A 20,226-nucleotide genomic window follows, 5' to 3' on the forward strand; every position below is an offset into this window, starting at 1 on the left:
CCGCTGCCTTCCGGACGGCTCGCCCCGCAGCAGTGAAGGCTCCTGGGGGTCACTCTGCTCTGTCAGACACACCTAAGAGTGCATCAGGAGGGTCGACATCTCCCAACGGGGTGTGCCCTGGTAAACCCACGGGAAGCCGAAAACTATGAAAATGTGATTTTGTACCACTGCAGTCGAGCCCAGCCACCCTAGGTCAGGTGGTAGTTGAGAACTCGATCCAGCCCTGCCTCTTGGCTGACGGCCCACCATGGTGGTGGACGTGTATTTTGACAGTGTTTACAGAACAGTCAAAACAAGGCCTTGCCCTGGAAGAACTTGCTTAGAAGTCTCTCAAGAACGGACAAACTTCTAGGTACCTGAATCCTGCTTATCCCACTGCACACTCGAGCCCGTCCCTCCACCACTGAGATTTTGGTTGAAAGACTGGCATTAAAGCATCCCGTACTCAGGGACCAGAAGATGGAGTAATGCTTACGTCACTGGGCTCCCACGGGGTCAACTGCAGTTCGTATCCTGGACCCAGTGGCTTACAACTCACACTGGGCGCATGTGCATGCGTGCCCAAGACCCAGAGACGAGAATGGAGAAGGGATTGTGGCATGGCCATCACCCTAGAAGGTGGTTTGCTTTCTGTCCGTCTCTCCGGCAAGTGCACTTGCCCTATGACAAAAATCTCTCTTTAAAAACCCTCACAGGTTGCCCAAGTGCAGGTGCCATCGTGGACTCCAGCGGGGTGGGCACATGTAACTGCCCTGACCAGTGGCACTCGTGCGTCCCGCAAGCACAGAATGGCTAGGTGTCGTTTTTCATGGTTGCTGTCTTAGTGGAGGACACAAGGGAAAACTCTGCAGAACCCCCACCTGAAGCAGGCTCAAGACAGCCGTCAGATGTCCCCAGCCGAGCACCAGCCGCTGGGGAGTGAGGTGCTGCCTCTCCCGGACACGCTCCAGGGCACTGGCACCCGGCTGGAAAGGCAGTTGGGAGCGCTGAGAGCAGACGTCTGCGAGCACGTGGGAGTGGAGGCCGAAGCCCTCACTGACCTGCGGGGCAGAAGCGCTGCTCGGGCCCGTCGTACACGGCCAGGTTCCTGCTCACGGGCACGCTGTCGTCCTTGAGGGTCAGGTGCGCCGGCTGGTCGTGCTCGTGGTTGGTGCCGCTCAGAGCCACGGATGACAAGAGGTCAAAGCTGATGTGCCCGTCCGGTTTTGGGTACTCGATGGGCGTGCAGTCCTTGGCTGGCTTGAGCTGCTCAGAGTCCGCACCTTCAGCGGTTTGGGGAAGGTGGGATGGAGCAACGGTGAAGGCCTTCCCTAGGCACACTCTCAAACCCACAGCATGCTACACCAGCGAGGCCTTCAGCCTCCGGTGACAGTGCACGGCTCCTGCAGGACGGGCTGTGACCCCCAAGTACAGCACGGCGAGGGCCTTCCCGCCGCGGGAGCCGTGCTGCTCCAGGTCCGGCTCTACTGTGTCCGACTGACCTTTGTGTTTGAGGGTCCACGGCTCCATCCCTCTGAAGATCCAGTAGAAGACCCCCGTGTAGACCATCCCTCCGTAGACCCCCAGCACGCCGTGGCAGGAGGGCCGTATGTTCCTGACAGAGTACAGCTCCTTCCACACCCAGGACTTCTTCAGGTTGTCCTCGTACTCAGTGACGTGCAGCCCTTTCAGGGGATGAGCAGAACAGCGTGGGCCCGCCCGCAGGGCCCGCCCACAGCATCGGGTGTCTCCCTGTGGCTGTCCCTCAGTGGTTCCCAAGGTGTTGGTACCAACAGCTCACCCCAGACCTCACTGGAGAGCCGCTCGGGTGTGAGCACTGGCGTCTGCCAGGAAGAGGAACCATCTGAAGAGGGGTCTTCAAAGAGTCACGAACTATGCTCATTTATTATGGAAACTTGCATAGATCTCTAGGTCTGTGTGGCACCAGAATAAACTCGGCCCGTATGTCCGGCCTGCCATGAGCTTTCTGAGGTGCCCTTGCAGACCGTCTGCTCACGGACAGAAGGCACTTGCGTATGTGGTAGCACGGGATGTTCAACATTCAGTGAAACAAACGGAAACAAGACGTGCTGACTAAAACCGGAACATTCCAGGGGACCAGCAGTTAGCATACTGGCTATGTCGCTGGACTCCCACGTAGTCGACCGCGGTTCGCGTCCCGGACCCAGTGGCTTAAAACTCACGCCGGGCATGTGTGCGTGCGTGCCCAAAATCCCGAGTGGAGAATGGAGGAGAAGGGATTGCGGCGTGACCATCCCCCCTGGGGGGTGATTTCTCACTGTCTCTCTCTCTCTCTGTCTGGCGAGCGCACGCGCCCTATAGCAAAAACCTCTCAAAAAAAAAACCTGGAACATTCCAGGGCCGGCATGTGGTGTGGTGGTTAGCGTGCTGGACCGCACAGGGCCGATGGGCCTGCGTCGCGGATCTGGAAGCTTGCCTTCTTGCTTTCCCTCCCTCGCTCTCTTTCTCTGGTGAATTAAATTTTTTTTCCTTCTTTTTTTGCTATAGAGCATGTGCACTCAACAGAGAGAGCGTGCGCACGAGAAATCACCCCTCAGGGATGGGCACACTGCAGTCCCCTCTCCATTCCCCTCTTGGGGTTTTGGGCACACACAGGTGCCTGGTGTGAGTTCTAAGCTAGGTCCAGGACTCAAACTGTGGTCGACTCTGGAAATCCAACCCTGTAACCATTAAGCCATCTGCTGGCCCCTAAATAATTCTTAAAAAGGAAAAATTTCCTATTTTGTGACCGGAACTCCCATGGCCCAGTAGGGCTGGTGTGCGTCCCCACAACGGCACCTTGAGGCTGCCAGCCTGCCCTGCTGGCTGTAACCGGGGAGGAGGCCGCAGCGCAGTTGGGGAGGCCCACCGCGGCGAGTGGGTCCCTCAGGCCTAATGTCCTTTAGCGATGTGACAGAGCCAGGGTGGGTGAACCACACAGGTGGGGATGGGGTCGCTGGCCAGCGAAGGAAGCCTAAGAGGCAAGAGAGGTTCACCAGAGACCTGGGTGTGGGGCCTGTGCTGACACCCGGGCAGCGGACTTCTGCCTGCAGAGCGTGGGGAGCACATGCCTGGCCTGCTCTCCCCCAGGTGCCCTCGGTCCTTCCTGTGGCCCCCTCCCCCCTTGCATCCCCACACTGGAAGAGTGGGGTCTGAACAAAGGCCAGGCCCGAGGAGCAGCCTGCAGGGACCAGGCGGGCACACCCAGAAATGAAGGAGCCCAGCAGCTGGGACAGTGGGGGAGATGAAGTCGCAGGGTGGGGGGCCTTGGAGGGGCTCCCCCAGGGGGAGGTGCGTGCTGCTCTCCCCACACAGGAGTGCAGGCCCCAGCAGGATACATGGCAGAGGGGGAGACGGCGGGTGCTGCCTCCCACAGAGCTGCTCTACCTGCAGCCCGGAGAGATTGCGGCATCTCTGACGTGTCCCTGTGGGCCACATGCGAGCAGTGCAAACACGGCACCGTCCCTGCGAGACCTCGGGCAGGGGACAGCCGCTGCCAGCCTGCTTGCACGTCTGCACAGGGACGATGTGACAATGACAGGCAGCTGTGAATGTCAACCGCAGGGCGTGGCCAGCAACCTCCCTCAGGCCCGGAAGGAGGTTCTTACCTTTGGTCCCTGACTGGACGCCCTCCCTTGTCAGCTGGCTGAAAACCGCCTCCGCTGCCAAAGCCCCGCTCTTCATTGCTGTGTGGGTCCCTTTGATCTTGGGCACGTTCATGAAGCCAGGGCTGCACCCGATCAGTAAGCCGCCCGGGAAGGTGAGCTTCGGTATAGACTGAGGAGAGAGGGTCGGAACCTACATCAGCTCCAAGCACGGCCTTGCCAAGTCCCCGCACTGAGGAAGCAGCAAAGGGAAGCTGGCGGGGACAGCCTTCTCGTCCCCCTATCCTGGGGCGGGGACAGGCACAGGGCTGCCCTGGCTAGCTTGCCTTCTGACACGGGAGGAGGGCAGCCAGGCAGCCTGTGACAGCGTGACACCCGGTGGTTCTGCGTGTCGGTGCCACGGTTCAGAACACTCCCAGCCTAGGCCTGGCACCCGAGCCATGCTCTGCTCACCCATTCTGTGTACACCCTCTTAGTTTCCCACCGAGGAACGAAGTCTGCGACCTCGAGGCCATTAGGGTTGCACAGCTAGCTGCTGCCTTCATGCATTCCGAGGCTGGGCCTGCGGTCTAGTGCAGAGGGAGCCGATTCCACACGGCCGACCACGGCTGGAATCCTGGCCTTGGCCGAAGACCACACGAGGCGTGGAGCACATGACCCAAACCCCAACAGGAGACAAGGCTGCAGTGTGACCGAGCCCCAAGGGGTGCTTTCTCCCTTCTGCTGAGCTCACGTGCCCTCTGGCAACTAAAAATTACACAAACTTGAGAATTCCCAAATGAAGTTTTAAAGACAATTATTTAGACCTCAGTCATGAGATAAAGCAATGAAAGAAGAAAGGGGGGTGATTAACCCCAGTTTAGCCGGTCTGAGTCTATGCGCTCACCACATGGCCGTGGGGCTAGGGGCTGTGGGGGGACAAGCCCATGGGGCCGGGAAGGGCGAGCAGGTGACCGTGCTTCCGCTCAACACGTCCCACGCTCATCCGCACCAAGCGAAGGAGACTTGTCAGCTCAGCAAAACCAATGTTGCAATTACTGCCTCTCAGGGTTCTCAAAGACTCCGTAAAGAAGTGCCTGAACCTTCGACCAGGAAGGTGCGTGTGTGACAGGCACAGCGCGGCCGATGGTACCTGGAGGCCCCCTTCGTTGAGTGCCCGGGCACCATACGCGATCCTTTTCCCGCCTTCCAGGGTCGGCCGGACGCTGGGGTGGTGTTTCCACCTCTGGAACTCACGGAAGGGACTCAGGAACGGATTCTGATAGTCCAGACCGACCTTAAAGTGTGTACATTTGATACGTTTATACAAGCAGGCGTTTTATTCACGTTTCATCAGGCTAAGAGTCGTCAGTCTCTACTAGAAAGCATGTAAAGTTTCTTACATTCAAAAGTATTTGGAGAAATACATACAGTAACATACATTTAAATGCCTGTGTAGAATCTGTTTGGAAAAAGAGTAAAAAAAACGCTGTGTTTATAACCAGTGGGACTCTAAACTGAAAACTAAAACAGATCTGTCGTAAGTAACTCCGACGACGTCCTCTTCACGGGAGGAGCTGTAGTTACTTTATCCCGCCTGGCAGTAGCCACTCTAGGGCAGACCAGGAATCGGCGTTACAGTATCACTGAGGCCGAAGGTGCCAACTCGGGTTGCACGCGCCAGGCATTTCCAAAGGGCCGAGACACACAGCCTTCCCCAGGCTGCCCGAGTGCGCGCTCGCCACAGCACACCCGTGAGGACCCGTGCACACCCCACGTGGCTCCCACTGCCGCCTGGTGAGGCTCAGGGTGTAACTGCTGCAGACACCGAGGTCACAAGCATCAGCTGCCTGAGGTCAGGATGCCCCTGGTCGGCACTGAGGCCGTGCTGCCCCAGTGACCGCGAGTGCCGAGGTGGACGCACTGGCCCGCTGCCCGGCAAGTAATCTGAGTGTGGGGGAAGGGTTTCCAAGTCCTCGGACTTCCGTCTTCTCAGTGAGACAAGGACAGGCCTGACTCAGAGGGCTGGTAGGAACTTCCCCAGACGTCCCGGGAACGCCCGGCGTGGAGCCTACCCCGGGTGGCCGGTGCAGCCGAGCTGCGTGCATCTCCAGGGCCGGGAACGCTCGCTCTGCAGCAAGGGCCGGCAGCCCCAACGGTGGGTTCCCCAGCGGGCGCGACTCACCACAAAGCCAACAGCCACGAGGGGCTCTCCTTCGTTCAGGTGGTAGAGGAAGGACCCTCCGTATGTGTGTCTGTCCAAGGGCCAGCCGACCGTGTGGTCCACTCGCCCAGGCCTCCACTTCTTTTCGTCGATAATCCATAACTGAAACACCCAAAAAGCCACCAAGAAAAGCTCTGTAGTCGTATTTAAATGTTTCTGTTACCATGATGCAGAAAACTCCCCAGGTTCTATGTGTGACTTATGCAAACTACAATAAAAAGTCATGAGAAACACAGAAGAATGACTTCAAATCATGAAAATTCTATCAAACTGCAGCAAGACTCATCAGAAGGAAGAGAAGGGGCAGAAAAGCCAGGACCCCTAAAAATCCCCAAGGCTCACGTTATTGAGCCTCCGTCCCGGGAAGCCCCCAGAGGGGCGTCAGGAAACGCGGATGCGGGTGCGGCACCCGCCGTCTGGCCTGGTGTGGACCGAGGACGGCTGCGCTTAGGCCCTGTCGGCTCGCTGCTCAGAGGTCATCCTCAGTGCCAGTGCACCCCCCGCCCTGTCACTGAGGCACACTGGTCACTGGGTTTTCCGATGGGACATTTTACCTATTTCCACCTGAGACACCCACCACGACTCAGGTCGGGCTGTCATCGGATACTGCACAACTACCGAAAGGCCGCGTCCGCACTCATGACAGCAAATTGAGTGACAGTGGAACTGGAGTCTTTCTGACATTACCCTGAAACTTTTTAAACAAAAGGGTCATAATTCTACAGGCTAATAAACCCGTGATTTGGGAGACAGACCACGTGTGCACAAACTCGTGACACTCAGTTCCGGGCTGGCACACCAGCTGTGCATCTCATGCACTAAGCTACCCTCATGGTGTGCTCTTAAAAACCCTCATGGTGTGCTCTTCCGGCAAACGGCACGTGGATGCAAGTCCAGTGGGGGACGGGTGCCACCACCAAGAAAAGCACACCAAGGCCCAGCTCTTTCCAAGGCCATGAGAAGTGACACAGTTCCCACATGCAGGCGGTTGAGACAAGAGCGGGGGTGATCGCTGGGACCTCCTAGCCTCTCGCACAGCGCCCTGAGTACCTTAGCTGCAATGAACAACTCGAGACAGTGGGGAATGCAAACGCAGATTAAACCAACATTATAAACTACACGGGAAGACCATGAGTTTAAGCTCCATCTTTCAGAATTAAGACTGCAACATGACGAGGCTGGCTACCTCCTTCAGTCCGATCCCGTAGGTCTGGGGCTCACAGCTGGCCCTCAGATCAAACCGCTTATACAGCTGCTTGGCGAGGTGGCCGTGGCACCCTTCGGCAAAGATGGTGACTTTGGCATGTAGCTCCAGTCCTCTCTCAAAGGTCGTCTAAAAGGGAGAAACAGTCAGAACACACTTATATTTGGTTAGCTGAACTTCAACTATGAGAGTGCAGTGCTGGCCCCGAGGTCGGGTGGGTCAAGGAGCCAGATCTCGCCTGGCCAACTGTGGTTCGAAAACTGGCCCTGCGGGCTTGGAAACACACCAGCTGTGTGTGAGTGGGTGCCCCAAACCCCGGCAAGACGGAGAGACAGAGAAGGGAGTGTGGACGGCCACGCCCACCAGGGCTTCCTCCTTCTCCCTCAGGTGCACACTGACAGGTACAGAAACGTGGGGATGCCAGGACGGGGTACAGAAGCAGCACAGAGTGCGATTGTGAGCGAGGTCTGGCCTTAACGTTAGGCTGTTACTGCTTCACAGCTCAGCAGCTCCCCCTTGTCCACGGCTCAGCGCTCCGCAGAGAGAGGAGAGTGAGAAGTCACCCCCTTGGGGGGATGGCCAGACCACAATCTCTTCTCTTCCAGTCTCCTCTCAGGATTCTGGGCACACATGCCGGCGTGACTCTCGAGTCACTGTGTCTGGGACTCAGACTGCGCGGCCGGCCGTAGGACCCTGCCTTCACCCCACGCCCTGCTGGCCCAGCTCTGCAGTTTTAGTGACTCGGTCAATCACCTGCTGTTCACACGCTGTCGGTAACGTCCGTCTTCCTCTAGCGCTCACTCATGTCGTGTACACACGTGTGCCACACAGGCATGCACACCGCCGTGCACGTCACTCGGCCCACCCGCCCTCTCAGCTTGTCTCCTCTACCACGCCACAGCCCCGCGTGTGCGGTTTACATGACGACGTCTGCGTGCACTGAGATGTACGCACACCTGACCTCTCTGCAGTCCCGGCTTCCACAGCCAAGGTCATAAAGGCAAACGCTCCTCTCCTTGGCTCTCACCGCCACCTGAGATCTCCCCGAGTCCTGCCAGCTCAGGCCTCCTCCCAAAGGCCGCGGCCGCGCACGCGGGTACAGACGCCCACGCAGGCCCCTGCTGGCGGACGGGAGGACTGGCCGCTCCTACTCTGTCTCTAGTACGAACACTGCAGGACGCTGCCCTCGGCCAGCCTTGTAGCATTTATTCACTCATTCATGTTTCTGCCCGAGGGCACATGAGCTCACCAGAGAGAGACAGAGACAGAAGGCACCTCCGTGGGGCAGGGCCGTGCTGCAGTCCCGTCTCTGTCTCTCTCTCCTTTTGAGACTCTGGGCATCTGGCATGCCTCTCAAGTGGCTGAGTCTGGGACTTGAACCCAGCGGGCCACATGGGACCAGCTCTCTCAACTAAAGGCGGCAGAGCTAGCCCGAGGGCCTCAGATCGTGAAGACTCCCTGTACTCTGAATGGCTTTACACCTGAATAGGTTCCATGTATGACGTTTAAATGTCCCTCCCAACGCAAAGCACAGGAACACAAAAAACCAGATTGCAATAATGAGGACACGGAAGATTAGTGCCAGAACGGCAGAACCTGAGCTTCAGCTGCACTTAATACCAAACATACACATTTTTAAAGAACAAGATACAACAAAATCACCATAACGTAGAAAACGGTGGCCCCACGCCAGGAAACGTGACACAGTCTCACCACCCTGGGCGGTGTGGGTAAGGGTGGCTATGCACCGGGCGGGCGTCGAGTCCCTGGGCCTGCTCACCACCAGCTGGGCCCGGGCAGGAGGTGTGGAGCCCAGGGCAACTCTGGGGCAGGGGGGAGGCCGAGCGTGGGTGCTAGCTCTAGGCAGGGCAGGGTGAGCAGAGGGTGAGGGAGCCACTCCCAGCAGTGGCCAGGTAAGGACCGAGGCCCGGCCCGCCCGGTGCCGGCTGTGCTGCGCTGGGTGTGAGCAGCCGCCAGGCCCACTGTCCTTGGGCAGCTGGCAGTCTCCTGGGGCCCCGCAATAAACACGCAGCACGGACAGAGAAGGCGGCTTCCTGCACGAGTGTGGCTTGCCCTCATCGCAGGGAAGCGAGGCCCCTCCTGCCTCCCGAGGCCCGCAGGGGGGAGCTCCACATTCTAGTGCTTCCCTGTCTCAGACTGGAACCTGCAATGGGAGCCTGAGGAGCAGCGAGGCTCACCCTTGGGCTGAGGAAGGCAGGAGGCGACGCGCTCACCCAGGGATGCCCCGCCAGGCCCACGCGTGCCACACCGCTCCCGAGAGGAGCCCGGCTGGTCTGTCTGCCCGAGCTCAGGTGCCGGGACACAGTGTGTCCAGCTTCACTCTCCTTGGACTGGCTGTGACGCCTAATACCCCATCAGCGTGGGGAGATGAAACCTGTGGCGTGTGTGTGTTCGTATTAGGCTTTTCTTTTAGGTTTCTGCCATAGGGTGTGTGTGCTCAGCAGACAGGGGAAGTGAGAAATCGCCCCCAGGGGGATGGCCACACTGCAATCCCTTCTCTTCCACTCCCCTCTGTGGTTTTGGGCACACGCACACCCGGCATGATTTTCAAGCCACCAGGTCTAGGGCTTTAACTGTGGTCAGCCCTGTGGGAGCCCAGGGCCTGCACTGGCATAGCACCTGCTGACGCTAAAGTCATGTTCTCATCCTTTAAAACGTTTCCCTTCCACGTACTCCACCTACATGCCCAGAGCAGGTCACGCGAAGCTGTTACTCTAACGAGAGGAAGCTCCTGACCAGTAACCAGCCGCTCTTTCCCATCTCTCTCCCTCGCTGGCACGCACACGCACACGCACACGCACGCGTCGGCGGGCTGACCTTGGGCGCACCGTCCTTGTGTATCCCCACGTCGTTCGTGGCAACTCCTCTTACACTGCCGTCTTCGTGGAAAAGGACCTAAAGTGACATGAAGCAAAGGTGCCATCACCTTAGGGCTCGTAAACCTGCCAAAGGACAGACAGAGCCTTGGGTTTTGCGGCGTGTGAACAGGCCCTCTGCACCGCAGCAACAGGCTGGAGGGCGTTCAGGCACAGGGAGCCCCTCTGCAGGCGCTGCCTTCTGGGCGGGGAAAGCGCACGGCTGGAGGTGCACACGGCTGGAGCGGCTGGAGGTGCGCACGGCAACCCGGGTGAGGAAGAGAACAGGGGGCTCCTAGGGACCCGGGAACCAGAGAGCGGACAGCTGCTCTGTCTCCAGAGCAAGCCACAGCAGGAACGGGCAGGAAGGCCTGGCACAGGGAGAGCATGAGGTGGGAGAGGGAAGGCCGTCAGGAAGGGGGCCGAGCCAGACAGCAGGCGAGAACCAACGCCTGGTAACCCTCACTCGCTCGTTCCCGCACTGCGCAAGTGCGAGGTGCACGGGAGCCACGGGCAGACACTGACAGCGAGGCCCAGGGGTTAAGGGCGGGGTCCTATCCTAAGATGGACGACCGTCAAGGGGCTCGACACCAGGAATTCAGGAAATCTTCAGGTTAGACCTTTTAGAGGTTCCTTCTAACCGTGCAATTCTAAAACCCAACAGCTTTTTAAAATAGCTTTTTACTGTAAAAGTCTTGGCTTGCTTCTGAGGGAACATTAGAACAGAACCCACGCACCTCGGCAGCAGCGTAGCCAGGGTAGACTTCGACCCCCAGGGCCTCGGCCTGCTCGCCCATCCAGCTCACCAGGTGCCCCAAGCGCACGATGTAGTTGCCGTGATTGTTCATGGGGAGGCCTGCGAGCAGACGCGCAGTTAACACGGGTCCTGGGCAGCTCCCGGTCACGCGTGACCCCTAGGCACACAGAGGCTGGCCTGTCCACACTGACTGCGGACACCAGAACACTGCCCCAGCATACTCCTGCGGCACGGGAGCTGGGATCAAGTCCCGGTGTGGACACAGGCGAGGGGGAGCTGGCATCGAGTCCCAGCATGGAGTGTGAACGGGGGCGCTGGGATCAAGTCCTGACGCAGGTAGGGGGGACGCTGGGATGGAGCCCCAGTGCAGACACAGGAGGTGCTGGGAAAGCTATGGGGGGGTTGCGATTTATAAAGAAACCTCCACAGTGGATGCAGAAAGGCTTTCTTGAGCCCCGAGGTCTGCCTATCCCCACCTGGAGCGAGAAGCTCACAGGGAACGGACTATGGGCGTGAATGCTGGCTTGGCACTCACAGGGCCGGCACACACACACTTCTGCAGCTCCACTCGGCTCCAGTGCAGCTCTCGGAGCCCCTGCGAGCTCACCCAGGACGGGACACGTGCTCCCTCCTCGGGCCCCGTGGAAGCCCCCGCTGTGCTTCTCCACAGCCTCTGACAGCCCGCCCTCCTTTGTCCTCGCACCTTACACGGCTCACATGCACACACATGTGATAAAGCATCTGCTCCGCCCAGCGGACCCATCTACCATGGATCCATCTTAGACGCAAACTCCTGAATCCTCGAGGGGGTGGGAGGGCAGGAGGGCTCTCTCTGCTCCTGTAATTCCAGCCTACTTTAAATAACTTGGTCTGGAGTCCTAAGTTACTAAATAGAAAGCACATTAGCACACCAGGCTAGGGCTCCCGGCCGGGTCAGAGGCTGCCCTAACTCTGGACTGAAACAGCCTACTCCTGCCTCCCCCGGTGAGCTGGTGCCCGAGTGAGTCCTTCAGATCTCCAGGCCTCGGCTTGGTCGTCTGTGACGGTGAGAAGAGGGCACTTCAGCAGCGAGAGCTCCTCCCCGGCGGGGCCCTGTGGCTTGGGAACTACCGGGACTGACCTGGAAGGATTGGCACAGGAATTCTGTGCTTCTCCGTTAAAATTCCAAACCTGTCTTCCGTCACAGGCGTGTTAAGTGGAGCCTAGAAATGAAGGAGGGAAGGAGACGCTGTAGCCCCATCCGTATGCTGGGAAGCTGGCGTTTATCTAGAGGAGGACCCTGTGTAACATTCACGAGTTACCAGGGCCAGAGAACCGGAGGCAGGGGTGGCCACCCGCCCGCCGCCCGCCTGTCCACTCCAGGGCTGCGCTCACGGCACTCCCCAAGACAGTCCCGTCTGCGTCTCCCTCAGGCTGATCGCACACCCTGCTGGGCAGACAGCTAAGTCGCCCCAGGCAGCCGCCGGATAGTCACCCGTCCTTCCCTCCACGTCTGTGCAACCTCCTCTGCTACCTTCTTCAGACAGGGCATCTCGTGACCTTACACTAGGATAAACACTTACTTTCTCCAGGGCTCAGACCCGTCTGCCACGTCCTCGGGCCCTGCTGGTGGGACCCTGGCTACGTGCCCTGGGGTCTGACCCTTACTCTGTGCTAGCTCTGTAAGACCAGCAAGATTTTTCAAGTTTTTTTTGCTACAGGGCACATGTGCTTGCCGTAGAGGGGGAGAGAGAGAGAGAGAGAGAGAGAGAGAGAGAGACGCAATCCCTTCTCCTGTACCCCTCTCGGGACTCAGGACTTGGGCAGCCCACACATGACCCCAGCTGATTCTGAAGCCAGAGGTCCAGGCCCACTCCGCAGCGTCAGCCCTGGGGAGCCATGTCTTCACCACGCCACCTGCTGGCCCTAGCACTTTTTTTTTTTTTTTTTTATGTTTTCACCATTCAGTGTGTGCACTAGCTGGAGAGAGGGAAGGTGAGAAATCACCCCGCAAGGGGATGGCCACTCCGCGACCCCTTCTCCTCTGTCCTCTTAGGATTCTGGGCATGCACACACACGTGCCCAGCATGAGTTTTAAGTCACTGGGTCCAGGACTCAAAGAGCAGTCGGCCATGAGCGAGTCCACCTGCTGGCCCGGCAAATCCCTTTTTTTAAAGCAACTTCTACTTTGCAATTGTCCTTTTTTCATTCGACAGGATAAATACAAAAAACATTTTAATTTTACCGTGATGATAAAAGGGAAAACGAACTGCCCCATTCCCGCATCTCCTCTAGAAAACCGCGACTGTAAGTTCTTACTCTGCCTCACTGCGACGTGTGGGAATCTTCTACAAAGCTAACTAGGCGTCTTGCCAGCTCTGTGTCCCAGAGATCTTTCTTTCTTTGCGTCTTTCCTGGGATCCTTGGCATCTTTGAAATGGGGACGCCGTGCCTCCCTGTCTGTGAGGAAGTCAGCCTAGGCGCCTGGCTCCAAGCTGACACTCCCTGCTTATTGAAAAGGTAAGAGAAGTTTTATCTTCCCTTTGGATAAAGGCAAACGACACGTATGTAACACATTGTACACGCCAGGCCATATGTATCGCAGGGTGTCAAAGCGATATTAGGGTCTTTGATGTGAAAAACATTTTCTGTCAGAACTGCTATTGTGTCAATAACCTAATGAAGTCTATTCTTTTGTACAATATTGAGCGGAGGAATTAAATGAGGTACAAGGAAAGTGTTTCCCGTTTACGGGAGCTCCGGGGCTAGCTGGTGGCGCCGCAGTAAAACGTCCTGCTCCGTGAGGGAGCCACAGGGGAGACACCCGGTGACTGCAGACGCCCTGCATACGTATGTGGCCACACCCGCCCCGTGCCCCAGGGCTGACTGACGGCCAGGGGGGGCCTGGCAGCAGGGCCCCGTTGGGGTGCTGTCTCTCCCTCTCTCATAGAAGAGATAAACAGATAATAACTACATAAATGAAGGAGCTTGATATTTTACAAAGAAAGCGTAAATGAAAGTCTTACTTCATATGGGAAAAGAACAGGAGGTGATGATACAGCTTGGCCCCCTTTACCAAGTCTGTCCAGACACCAAACATGCTTCTCTAAAGCTCCGTATCTTATTTCTTCCATAAAGACAGACAGACGCCCACAGTGGCTCACCCTGCTCCACGCCCGCCAGCCCGGACTCCCAGTGTGCATGTGCGGCATGTGCAGGAGAACCCGGGCTCAGAGACCAGGCCCTCTGCGGGGGCCCTGCAGACCGGGCACGTGGCACCAGGCGCGGCCGCTCGGCCCACCTCAGAGCAGGAAGGGGCCGAGTGCTCCTGCATGTCCTCCCACGGCCTATGGACAGCAATGTGCTGAGGACTCGGTCCCTCGGTCCTCTGTGGTGGCCGTTCTGCCCGGGTCAGGGAGGGGCATGCCATCTGCTCCTTCAGAAAATCAAGCTATCCTCTTTGGATTCGGTTGTTAGTCTTTCCTAGGAAGCTCCAGTATCGCTTTACTAAGAACAACAATACAGACATTTATGGAACAAGTTAAAAATACCCTCGAAATAAAACACGCTGCATTTCACTGAGTATAAACATTCAGAGACCTTCTCAAGGTAACGCCTATGCCTGCTACACGTGGTATGAAGACAGCACTGGGAACAGCGAGCGACCGTCTAAACTGCAGCTCCACCTGACACAATTCACCCTTTCCTGCCCTTGGTAAATGGGGGGGAGACTCCCCATGTCACGAGCAGGATTCCTTCTGAGTAACCCGGGCTGGAGCTGCGGGGGTGGCCAGGCTTCGCGTGGGAACGCAGTCATACCCCCTTCTCCTTCCAGTCCGGGAAGAGCTCTTGGAAAGCGCCTGGGTCGAGGCACGCCCCAGAGAGGGTGTGGGCTCCGATCTGCGCGGCCTTCTCCACGAGGCACACGCGGATGTCCTTGTCCTGGGCTGCTGCCAGCTGCTTCAGACGGACGGCCGCAGAGAGCCCCGCAGGGCCCGCGCCGACGATCACCACATCTGCTTCCTCCGCGAACCTCTCCATGCTCACTCCTGGCAGGACCAGTGGCAGAGGCAGTCAGCAGCTGCGGAGCACAGGCCCGTCCGCCCCCACAACTGCGGGCCGCATCGCAGGGCAGGGCAGCGGCACGGAAGCCATCCTGGCTCTGCACGGGAGGGGCAGGCGGACCGCGGTACCCGCCCGTGTACCCTCTACTCTGCTCTGGAGCATCGTAATTCCGGCATCCATACACCCATGTCTGGCTTTCAGTTTTTTTTTTTTTTTTTTGAGGTTTTTGCTATAGGGCGCATGCACTTGCCAGAGAGACAGAGACAGAAAGCGAGAAATCACCCCCCAGGGGGGATGGCCATGCTGCAATCCCTTCTCCTCCATTCTTCTCTTGGAATCTTGGGCACGCACGCACACATGCCCGGTGTGAGTTTAAGCCACCGGGTCCGAGACTCGAACCACGGTTGGCTACATGGGAGTCCAGCGACATTGCTATTACGCTAACTGCTGGTCCCCTGGCTTTCAGTTTTACCACCACGGTGTGGGCACATGCTCATGTGAACAGCACTGGGATCAAGTGGCAAAGTGGCACATCCCAGTGCCCTTGCAGCATTGTGGACGGCTGGGACGCCCCTCCACACGATGTGTGGCCGAGAGGGGATGCAGGCAGCCGGCGTCCTTACCTTCCCACCGCGGGTCCCGGTCCCGGGGGTGCACAGTGTAGTGGGTGGTGATCCGCGGGGCGGAGGTCGAGGACCATCGCGGGCACAGAGGCAGGCACTTCGTCTTCACTCGGAGGGCGTGAAGGCACAGGGAGGCTGCGGGAGGGACGTCACCGTCACGGACGCAGCCTTGGCAAGCACGGACGGCCGCGCCAGCCAAACTGTGCCTGTGAGGGACACATGGGGACAGGCATGCTCCGAGGGACCGCCCGCTAGGCTCTTCACAGAGCCCCGTCCTCTGGTCCGAGGTCCTGACGGCGACTTCACAGCGTGTCACCCACCCGACAGGGCCCCGGCGGTCAGCCTCCCACGGTCCACGTCGAGGGCGGGGCTGCCAGCTCGCCGGTGTCAGGAGAAAGCGCGGTCTGGGCTTGACCATCAGCCTCAAAGACAGAACGTCGCTTCTCCTTCCTGAGAGGGGTTCGACAGGTCCTCTGACCCGAACCCGGGCCCGTGTGGCTCCTGAGCAACGGCGGCCACCGCCTGTGCCATGGTGGCCGGGTCTCGGGTCAGTGTGTCAGCGTGGTCTGAGAGCCTTAGGGACACACACGTCTGGGCGCTTGGTCAGAGGGCCGAGCACTCACGCACGAGGGGAAAGACTGCGCCCCATGGGGTGTGGTCACACTGCGACCTGTCCCTCAGACCCCGCCCTGTCGGAGCATTTTGGACGCACACACACACGGAGGGACCCCACGCAGATGTCTTTGTCCTGCCACAGACCCTGCAGAGAACCCCGCGGGGATGACAGCTGTCACGGGAATGGCCAGACACGTACTGAAACGTAGCTGTGGAAGCGGTCACTGAAGCTCCTGGTGGCCCTGGGCCTGAGCTGCACATCGCTGCCCCACCGGAGCAGGCGCCCCGCCTGGGCGCCCCCCACGAGGCAACTTGGCACTCTCGTGGCGCTTGGCAGCAGGCCCCTCCGCACACGGGCTGGGACAGGACGGAGGTCTCCTGCCCCTCTAAGTGGAGGCTGACCTGCCACTGCACAAGCTCGGCCTCTCGGGCACTTCTGGGGCACGCCTGGGCGCTGATACCCTGCTGTGCCCTCTCTTCAGTTTCCGCTCCCCTCCTCCGCCTGTCCTCCTCTGCCGTCTCGTCGCAGCTGCAGCCCGTGAGGAGGGCAGGGTGAGGAAGGGCAGAGCAGGGCTCATCAGTGTTGGGGAGCCTGCAGGGATGCCGACAGCTGCGCCATCTCGTCCACGGGCCGAGTGCCCGAGTGTGAGTGCACAGGGCTCCTCCACACGTGACAGGAAGCCCTGGGACGGGGAGAGGTGAGCCGTGACAGACTGCGGTGACACGGCCACACATCCCTGACTCTCTTCCCTCGGTATCAAGGGACATGCCACGAAGTGCCTGGCCAGCACACACCACGGCAGGTATGACACAGGACCCAGGAGTGGCCGCAGCCTGTGGGGCCCTGCACACGCGCTCTCTGAGGAGCACACGCACCCTGCGGTAACCAGCCGACGATACTGCTTTCTGTACCCCCCGTAGATGACACATATAAATCAAGAATGAAAAGACCAGCGTGGGGCCCAGCTGTGGGGGCACAGGTGGCACCGAGTTCCCGTGTGACATCGGGCCCTGGGAGGCTGCAGGGTGGACCCCACGTTGACCCGAGTACACGGGCACCCGTCGTGTGTGCTGGGAGCTGCAGAGGACCGTGGCGTGGCGAGACCACGTCGCATACTTCTCTTTCTGAATGGATGAGCAGCACGAATGAATAAGTCAGAGCCCGGCAGAGAACACACCTAAGACACATCTGATAAAGGACTGACGTCCAACACGCACCAAGAACTCTAAAACTCAACGATGATAAAAGTGATCAAGACCGAAAAACAGACAAGACAGTTCACCATAAGGAAAACACACGGGTGGCAGATAAATACGAGCAGATGCCAACGTCTATGTCATCAGGGAAAAGCAAACGAAAACAAGGTACCACGACACAGCTCTGAAACAGCGACACCCGGGACCAGCGGGCAGTTAAGGTGCTGGGTTCCCACAGAGCCGACGCCATTCACATCCTGGACCGGAGCTGGAAAACCACGCCTGGCCCATGTGCATGCATGCCAAGAACCGACAGGATAATGGAGAAGGGACTGAGGTGCGGCCTCCCTGGGGGTGATGTCTCACTTCTGTTCTCTCTGAATCTGTCTGGTGAGTTCACATGCCTTATGGCAAAACCTGAAAAAACTGATTCAGTTTTAAAAAGAAAGTAGCTTCTTATGCATAGGAGAAACTAAAACATAGATCACTAGTGAGGGGACTAATTTCAAAAATGTACACCCGGGACCAGCGCTGGCCTGGTGGTTAAGGCAGTTGGATCCCACGTGCCAACTGCAGGGACAGCCCGACCAGGTGGTTTGGAAACGTGCTGGGCCCAGAGGCGTGCATGCCCAGAATACCGAGAGAAGGGGGCCGGGGGTGACACCTTCGTGTGCTCTCTGGAAGAGCCCGACACGTGCCCTCCCTGGGGCAGGCTCCATGCTCTGCAGCTCTAACTGCGACAGCCCAGAGAGCAAACTGCAGAGGCGACAACGCGGTCAGTGGTGCCAGCGGCTTGGGAGCAAGGGCGAAGGTGTGAGGTCGAGTACGTGGGGCAGACTTTCAGGGCAGTGGGACTGTTCTTTTATTTTTGCAGAGGCAGAGGGGGAAGAAGAAAGCAACCCCCAGGGGAACAGTGATGCCATGACCCTTTCTCCTCCACTCTCCTTCCTTCCGAGACTCTGGGCAAGCAGGTACAAGTGCCATTTCTCAAGTTGCCAGGTCGGGACTCCAGTCACGCAGCTGCCGACATGGGCTCCACTGTCGTAACCACCAGACCACGGCGTTGGCTTCGATTTTAACCGCCAGAGCACGGCACTCTTGCCAAACAGAAAGGACAACGCACCCCCAGTGGGCATGGCGATGCCTGAACCTTCTCTGCTCCTCTATCCCGTCAACACTTGGGGCAGACAGGAACACAGGTGGGCTTTTCAAGCCACAGGGCTGGGGAGTCTAACCGAGGAAGCCCAGGTGGGTCTGGCTCCCTTAAACACAGACTGCTGGCCAGCCCAGGCCACAGAGCTGTTCCAGATGTCGCTGCAATCGGTGGCAGGTCCATGTCAGTATGCCTCGGTCGGAGCCAGGGAATCGAACACACAGTCCATGCGAACCCTAACGGAAACCACAGACCTCAGTACCCATGCAGGCTCAGTGTCGGAAAACGGGACCACCACTTCCTGCTCAGTTTTTCTTTAAACCTAAAACCGCTTTAGAAAAACGAAAGGGCAAATGCAGTGGTCCACGTGGGAGCCCGGCTGTGGCCCCGCCTACGCTGCGCCGGAGTGTCCTCGGCAGTGCAGTGGTCCACGGCTTACTCACTCTGCCCTGACCTAACCTTACGGCCAGTCTGTGGCTGTGGCTGTTACTACCGGGCTGCTGGAAGAGCCAGGACGTGGTTTTTCATGCAGAACTGCACCACAACTTTCCTGACAACCCAACATAAGGAGTAGTTACTATGGTATCTGCCTTACAGAGCGAGCGTGGGACACACTTAACTGATGGTCTCTTCCTGGCTAGTTTCACTGTCAGCCAGGAACCGGTAACCTCGGGTGTAACTCCTACGTGAGAGGCAGGGCAACAGCAAAGCTGTCCCAGGTTTCAGTCATTATGAACCACTACCTCCAATCGAACAAACTAAAAACGGCTGTCACATGCAGGTAACTCTACATGCTAATCCCACTGCCGCAGGGATTCTACATGCTAATCCCACTGCCGCAGGGATACTTTTCCTGGGAATATGTGAAATGGTGTCGTTCACTTTCCTCCAGGGAAAGAAAGTGACCTTTGCCTCTCCTCCGTAAACACCGATATTTCCCTTTTGAGAGCAGTCAGAGTCCTGGCTGACCGTGGTGATGTGAGGGCACAGTGAGCAGAGGTGGGGTGGCCGCAGGGTCAAGGTCACACCCAGCGCCCTGGGCCCACCTTCTGGTTCTGGCAGTGCAAATGGCTGTGGAATTGGCAGTGGGTCAGCAGTCTGCCTGTATGGTAAACGCATGGCAACAGCGATTTTAACTCTCAGTGTATGGGGGCTGAATTTAGGCCAATTCTACTTTTGTTACTACTCACACAAGAAAATCTGTTTGCTACCCGTATACTTGTTTGAGGTGTCCATAACCAAAACTGAATTAAAAAACACCTAAGTCAGTTAGACAGGACTTATCCTTAGTGAACGCTCCTGCCTGCATGTACAACTTTCCATCCACAGCACCGGCCAGCCAGGTGGGCCAGGTGGATCGGGACCCCGTCCCCAAAGCCCAGTTAGTCCTAGAGCGTGCTGATAAGTCCCAGCCCCGCTGCGACGCAGGGACGGGCAGCGCAGGAACGCCAGCCTCCTACAGGCAGGACTTCAGATCCCAACACGGGGCTCGGACAGACCGGCCAGGGCAGGGACGACGACTGCGCAAACGCCGCACCTTCCACTTGCGACCAGGCAGCAGGTCACGCCCGCCCGGGTCGGGGCAGGTCGGTGCCAGGGCTGGGAGTGCGGGGCGTGAGAGCGCGACCCGGGCGGGCAGGTGTACCCGGCGGGCGGGTGAAGCCGGCGGACAGCAGGAACCCGCGGGCAGGTGTACCCGGGGGCGGGTGTACCCGGCGGGCAGCAGGACCCCGCGGGGAGGAGGGACCGGCCCCGCACGGTCAGCAAAGGCTTCCGGGTCGCGGACGGGGCCTGGACTTCCGTCCCAGCCAGGGCGGTGCTGTCGGCGTTCGGCGGGAGCGCTATGGGAGGGGCGGGGCGACGCGCCGAGCAAGCGCACGCGCAGTGGCAGTAGGAGGGGGGCCGGACCCGCACGGCACCACGCACGCGCACTGGAAGGCGGGGCGGGG

At 58.6% G+C, this 20,226-nt stretch overlaps 1 protein-coding gene across 1 annotated transcript in view; it reads right to left on the reverse strand.

The window, feature by feature from the left end:
- The window catches only part of ETFDH (electron transfer flavoprotein dehydrogenase), a 15,953-nt gene extending 477 nt beyond the window's left edge, over nt 1-15,476 (reverse strand). The window contains exons 1-11 of the mRNA XM_014582398.2: nt 15,313-15,476; nt 14,444-14,673; nt 11,766-11,847; nt 10,626-10,744; nt 9,851-9,928; nt 6,995-7,141; nt 5,770-5,910; nt 4,738-4,881; nt 3,609-3,777; nt 1,482-1,664; nt 1,041-1,262 (exon numbers count right to left, since the gene is read on the reverse strand). Of these exons, the coding sequence (XP_014437884.1) occupies nt 1,041-1,262; nt 1,482-1,664; nt 3,609-3,777; nt 4,738-4,881; nt 5,770-5,910; nt 6,995-7,141; nt 9,851-9,928; nt 10,626-10,744; nt 11,766-11,847; nt 14,444-14,665 (1,507 nt within the window). The 5' untranslated portion in view covers nt 14,666-14,673; nt 15,313-15,476. The remainder of the gene's footprint in view (nt 1-1,040; nt 1,263-1,481; nt 1,665-3,608; nt 3,778-4,737; nt 4,882-5,769; nt 5,911-6,994; nt 7,142-9,850; nt 9,929-10,625; nt 10,745-11,765; nt 11,848-14,443; nt 14,674-15,312) is intronic.
- Between the last annotated feature and the right edge of the window lie 4,750 nt (nt 15,477-20,226).

Source organism: Tupaia chinensis, unplaced genomic scaffold, assembly GCF_000334495.1.
Source record: "Tupaia chinensis unplaced genomic scaffold, TupChi_1.0 Scaffold143591_1, whole genome shotgun sequence".
Taxonomy (NCBI): Eukaryota; Metazoa; Chordata; class Mammalia; order Scandentia; family Tupaiidae; genus Tupaia; species Tupaia belangeri.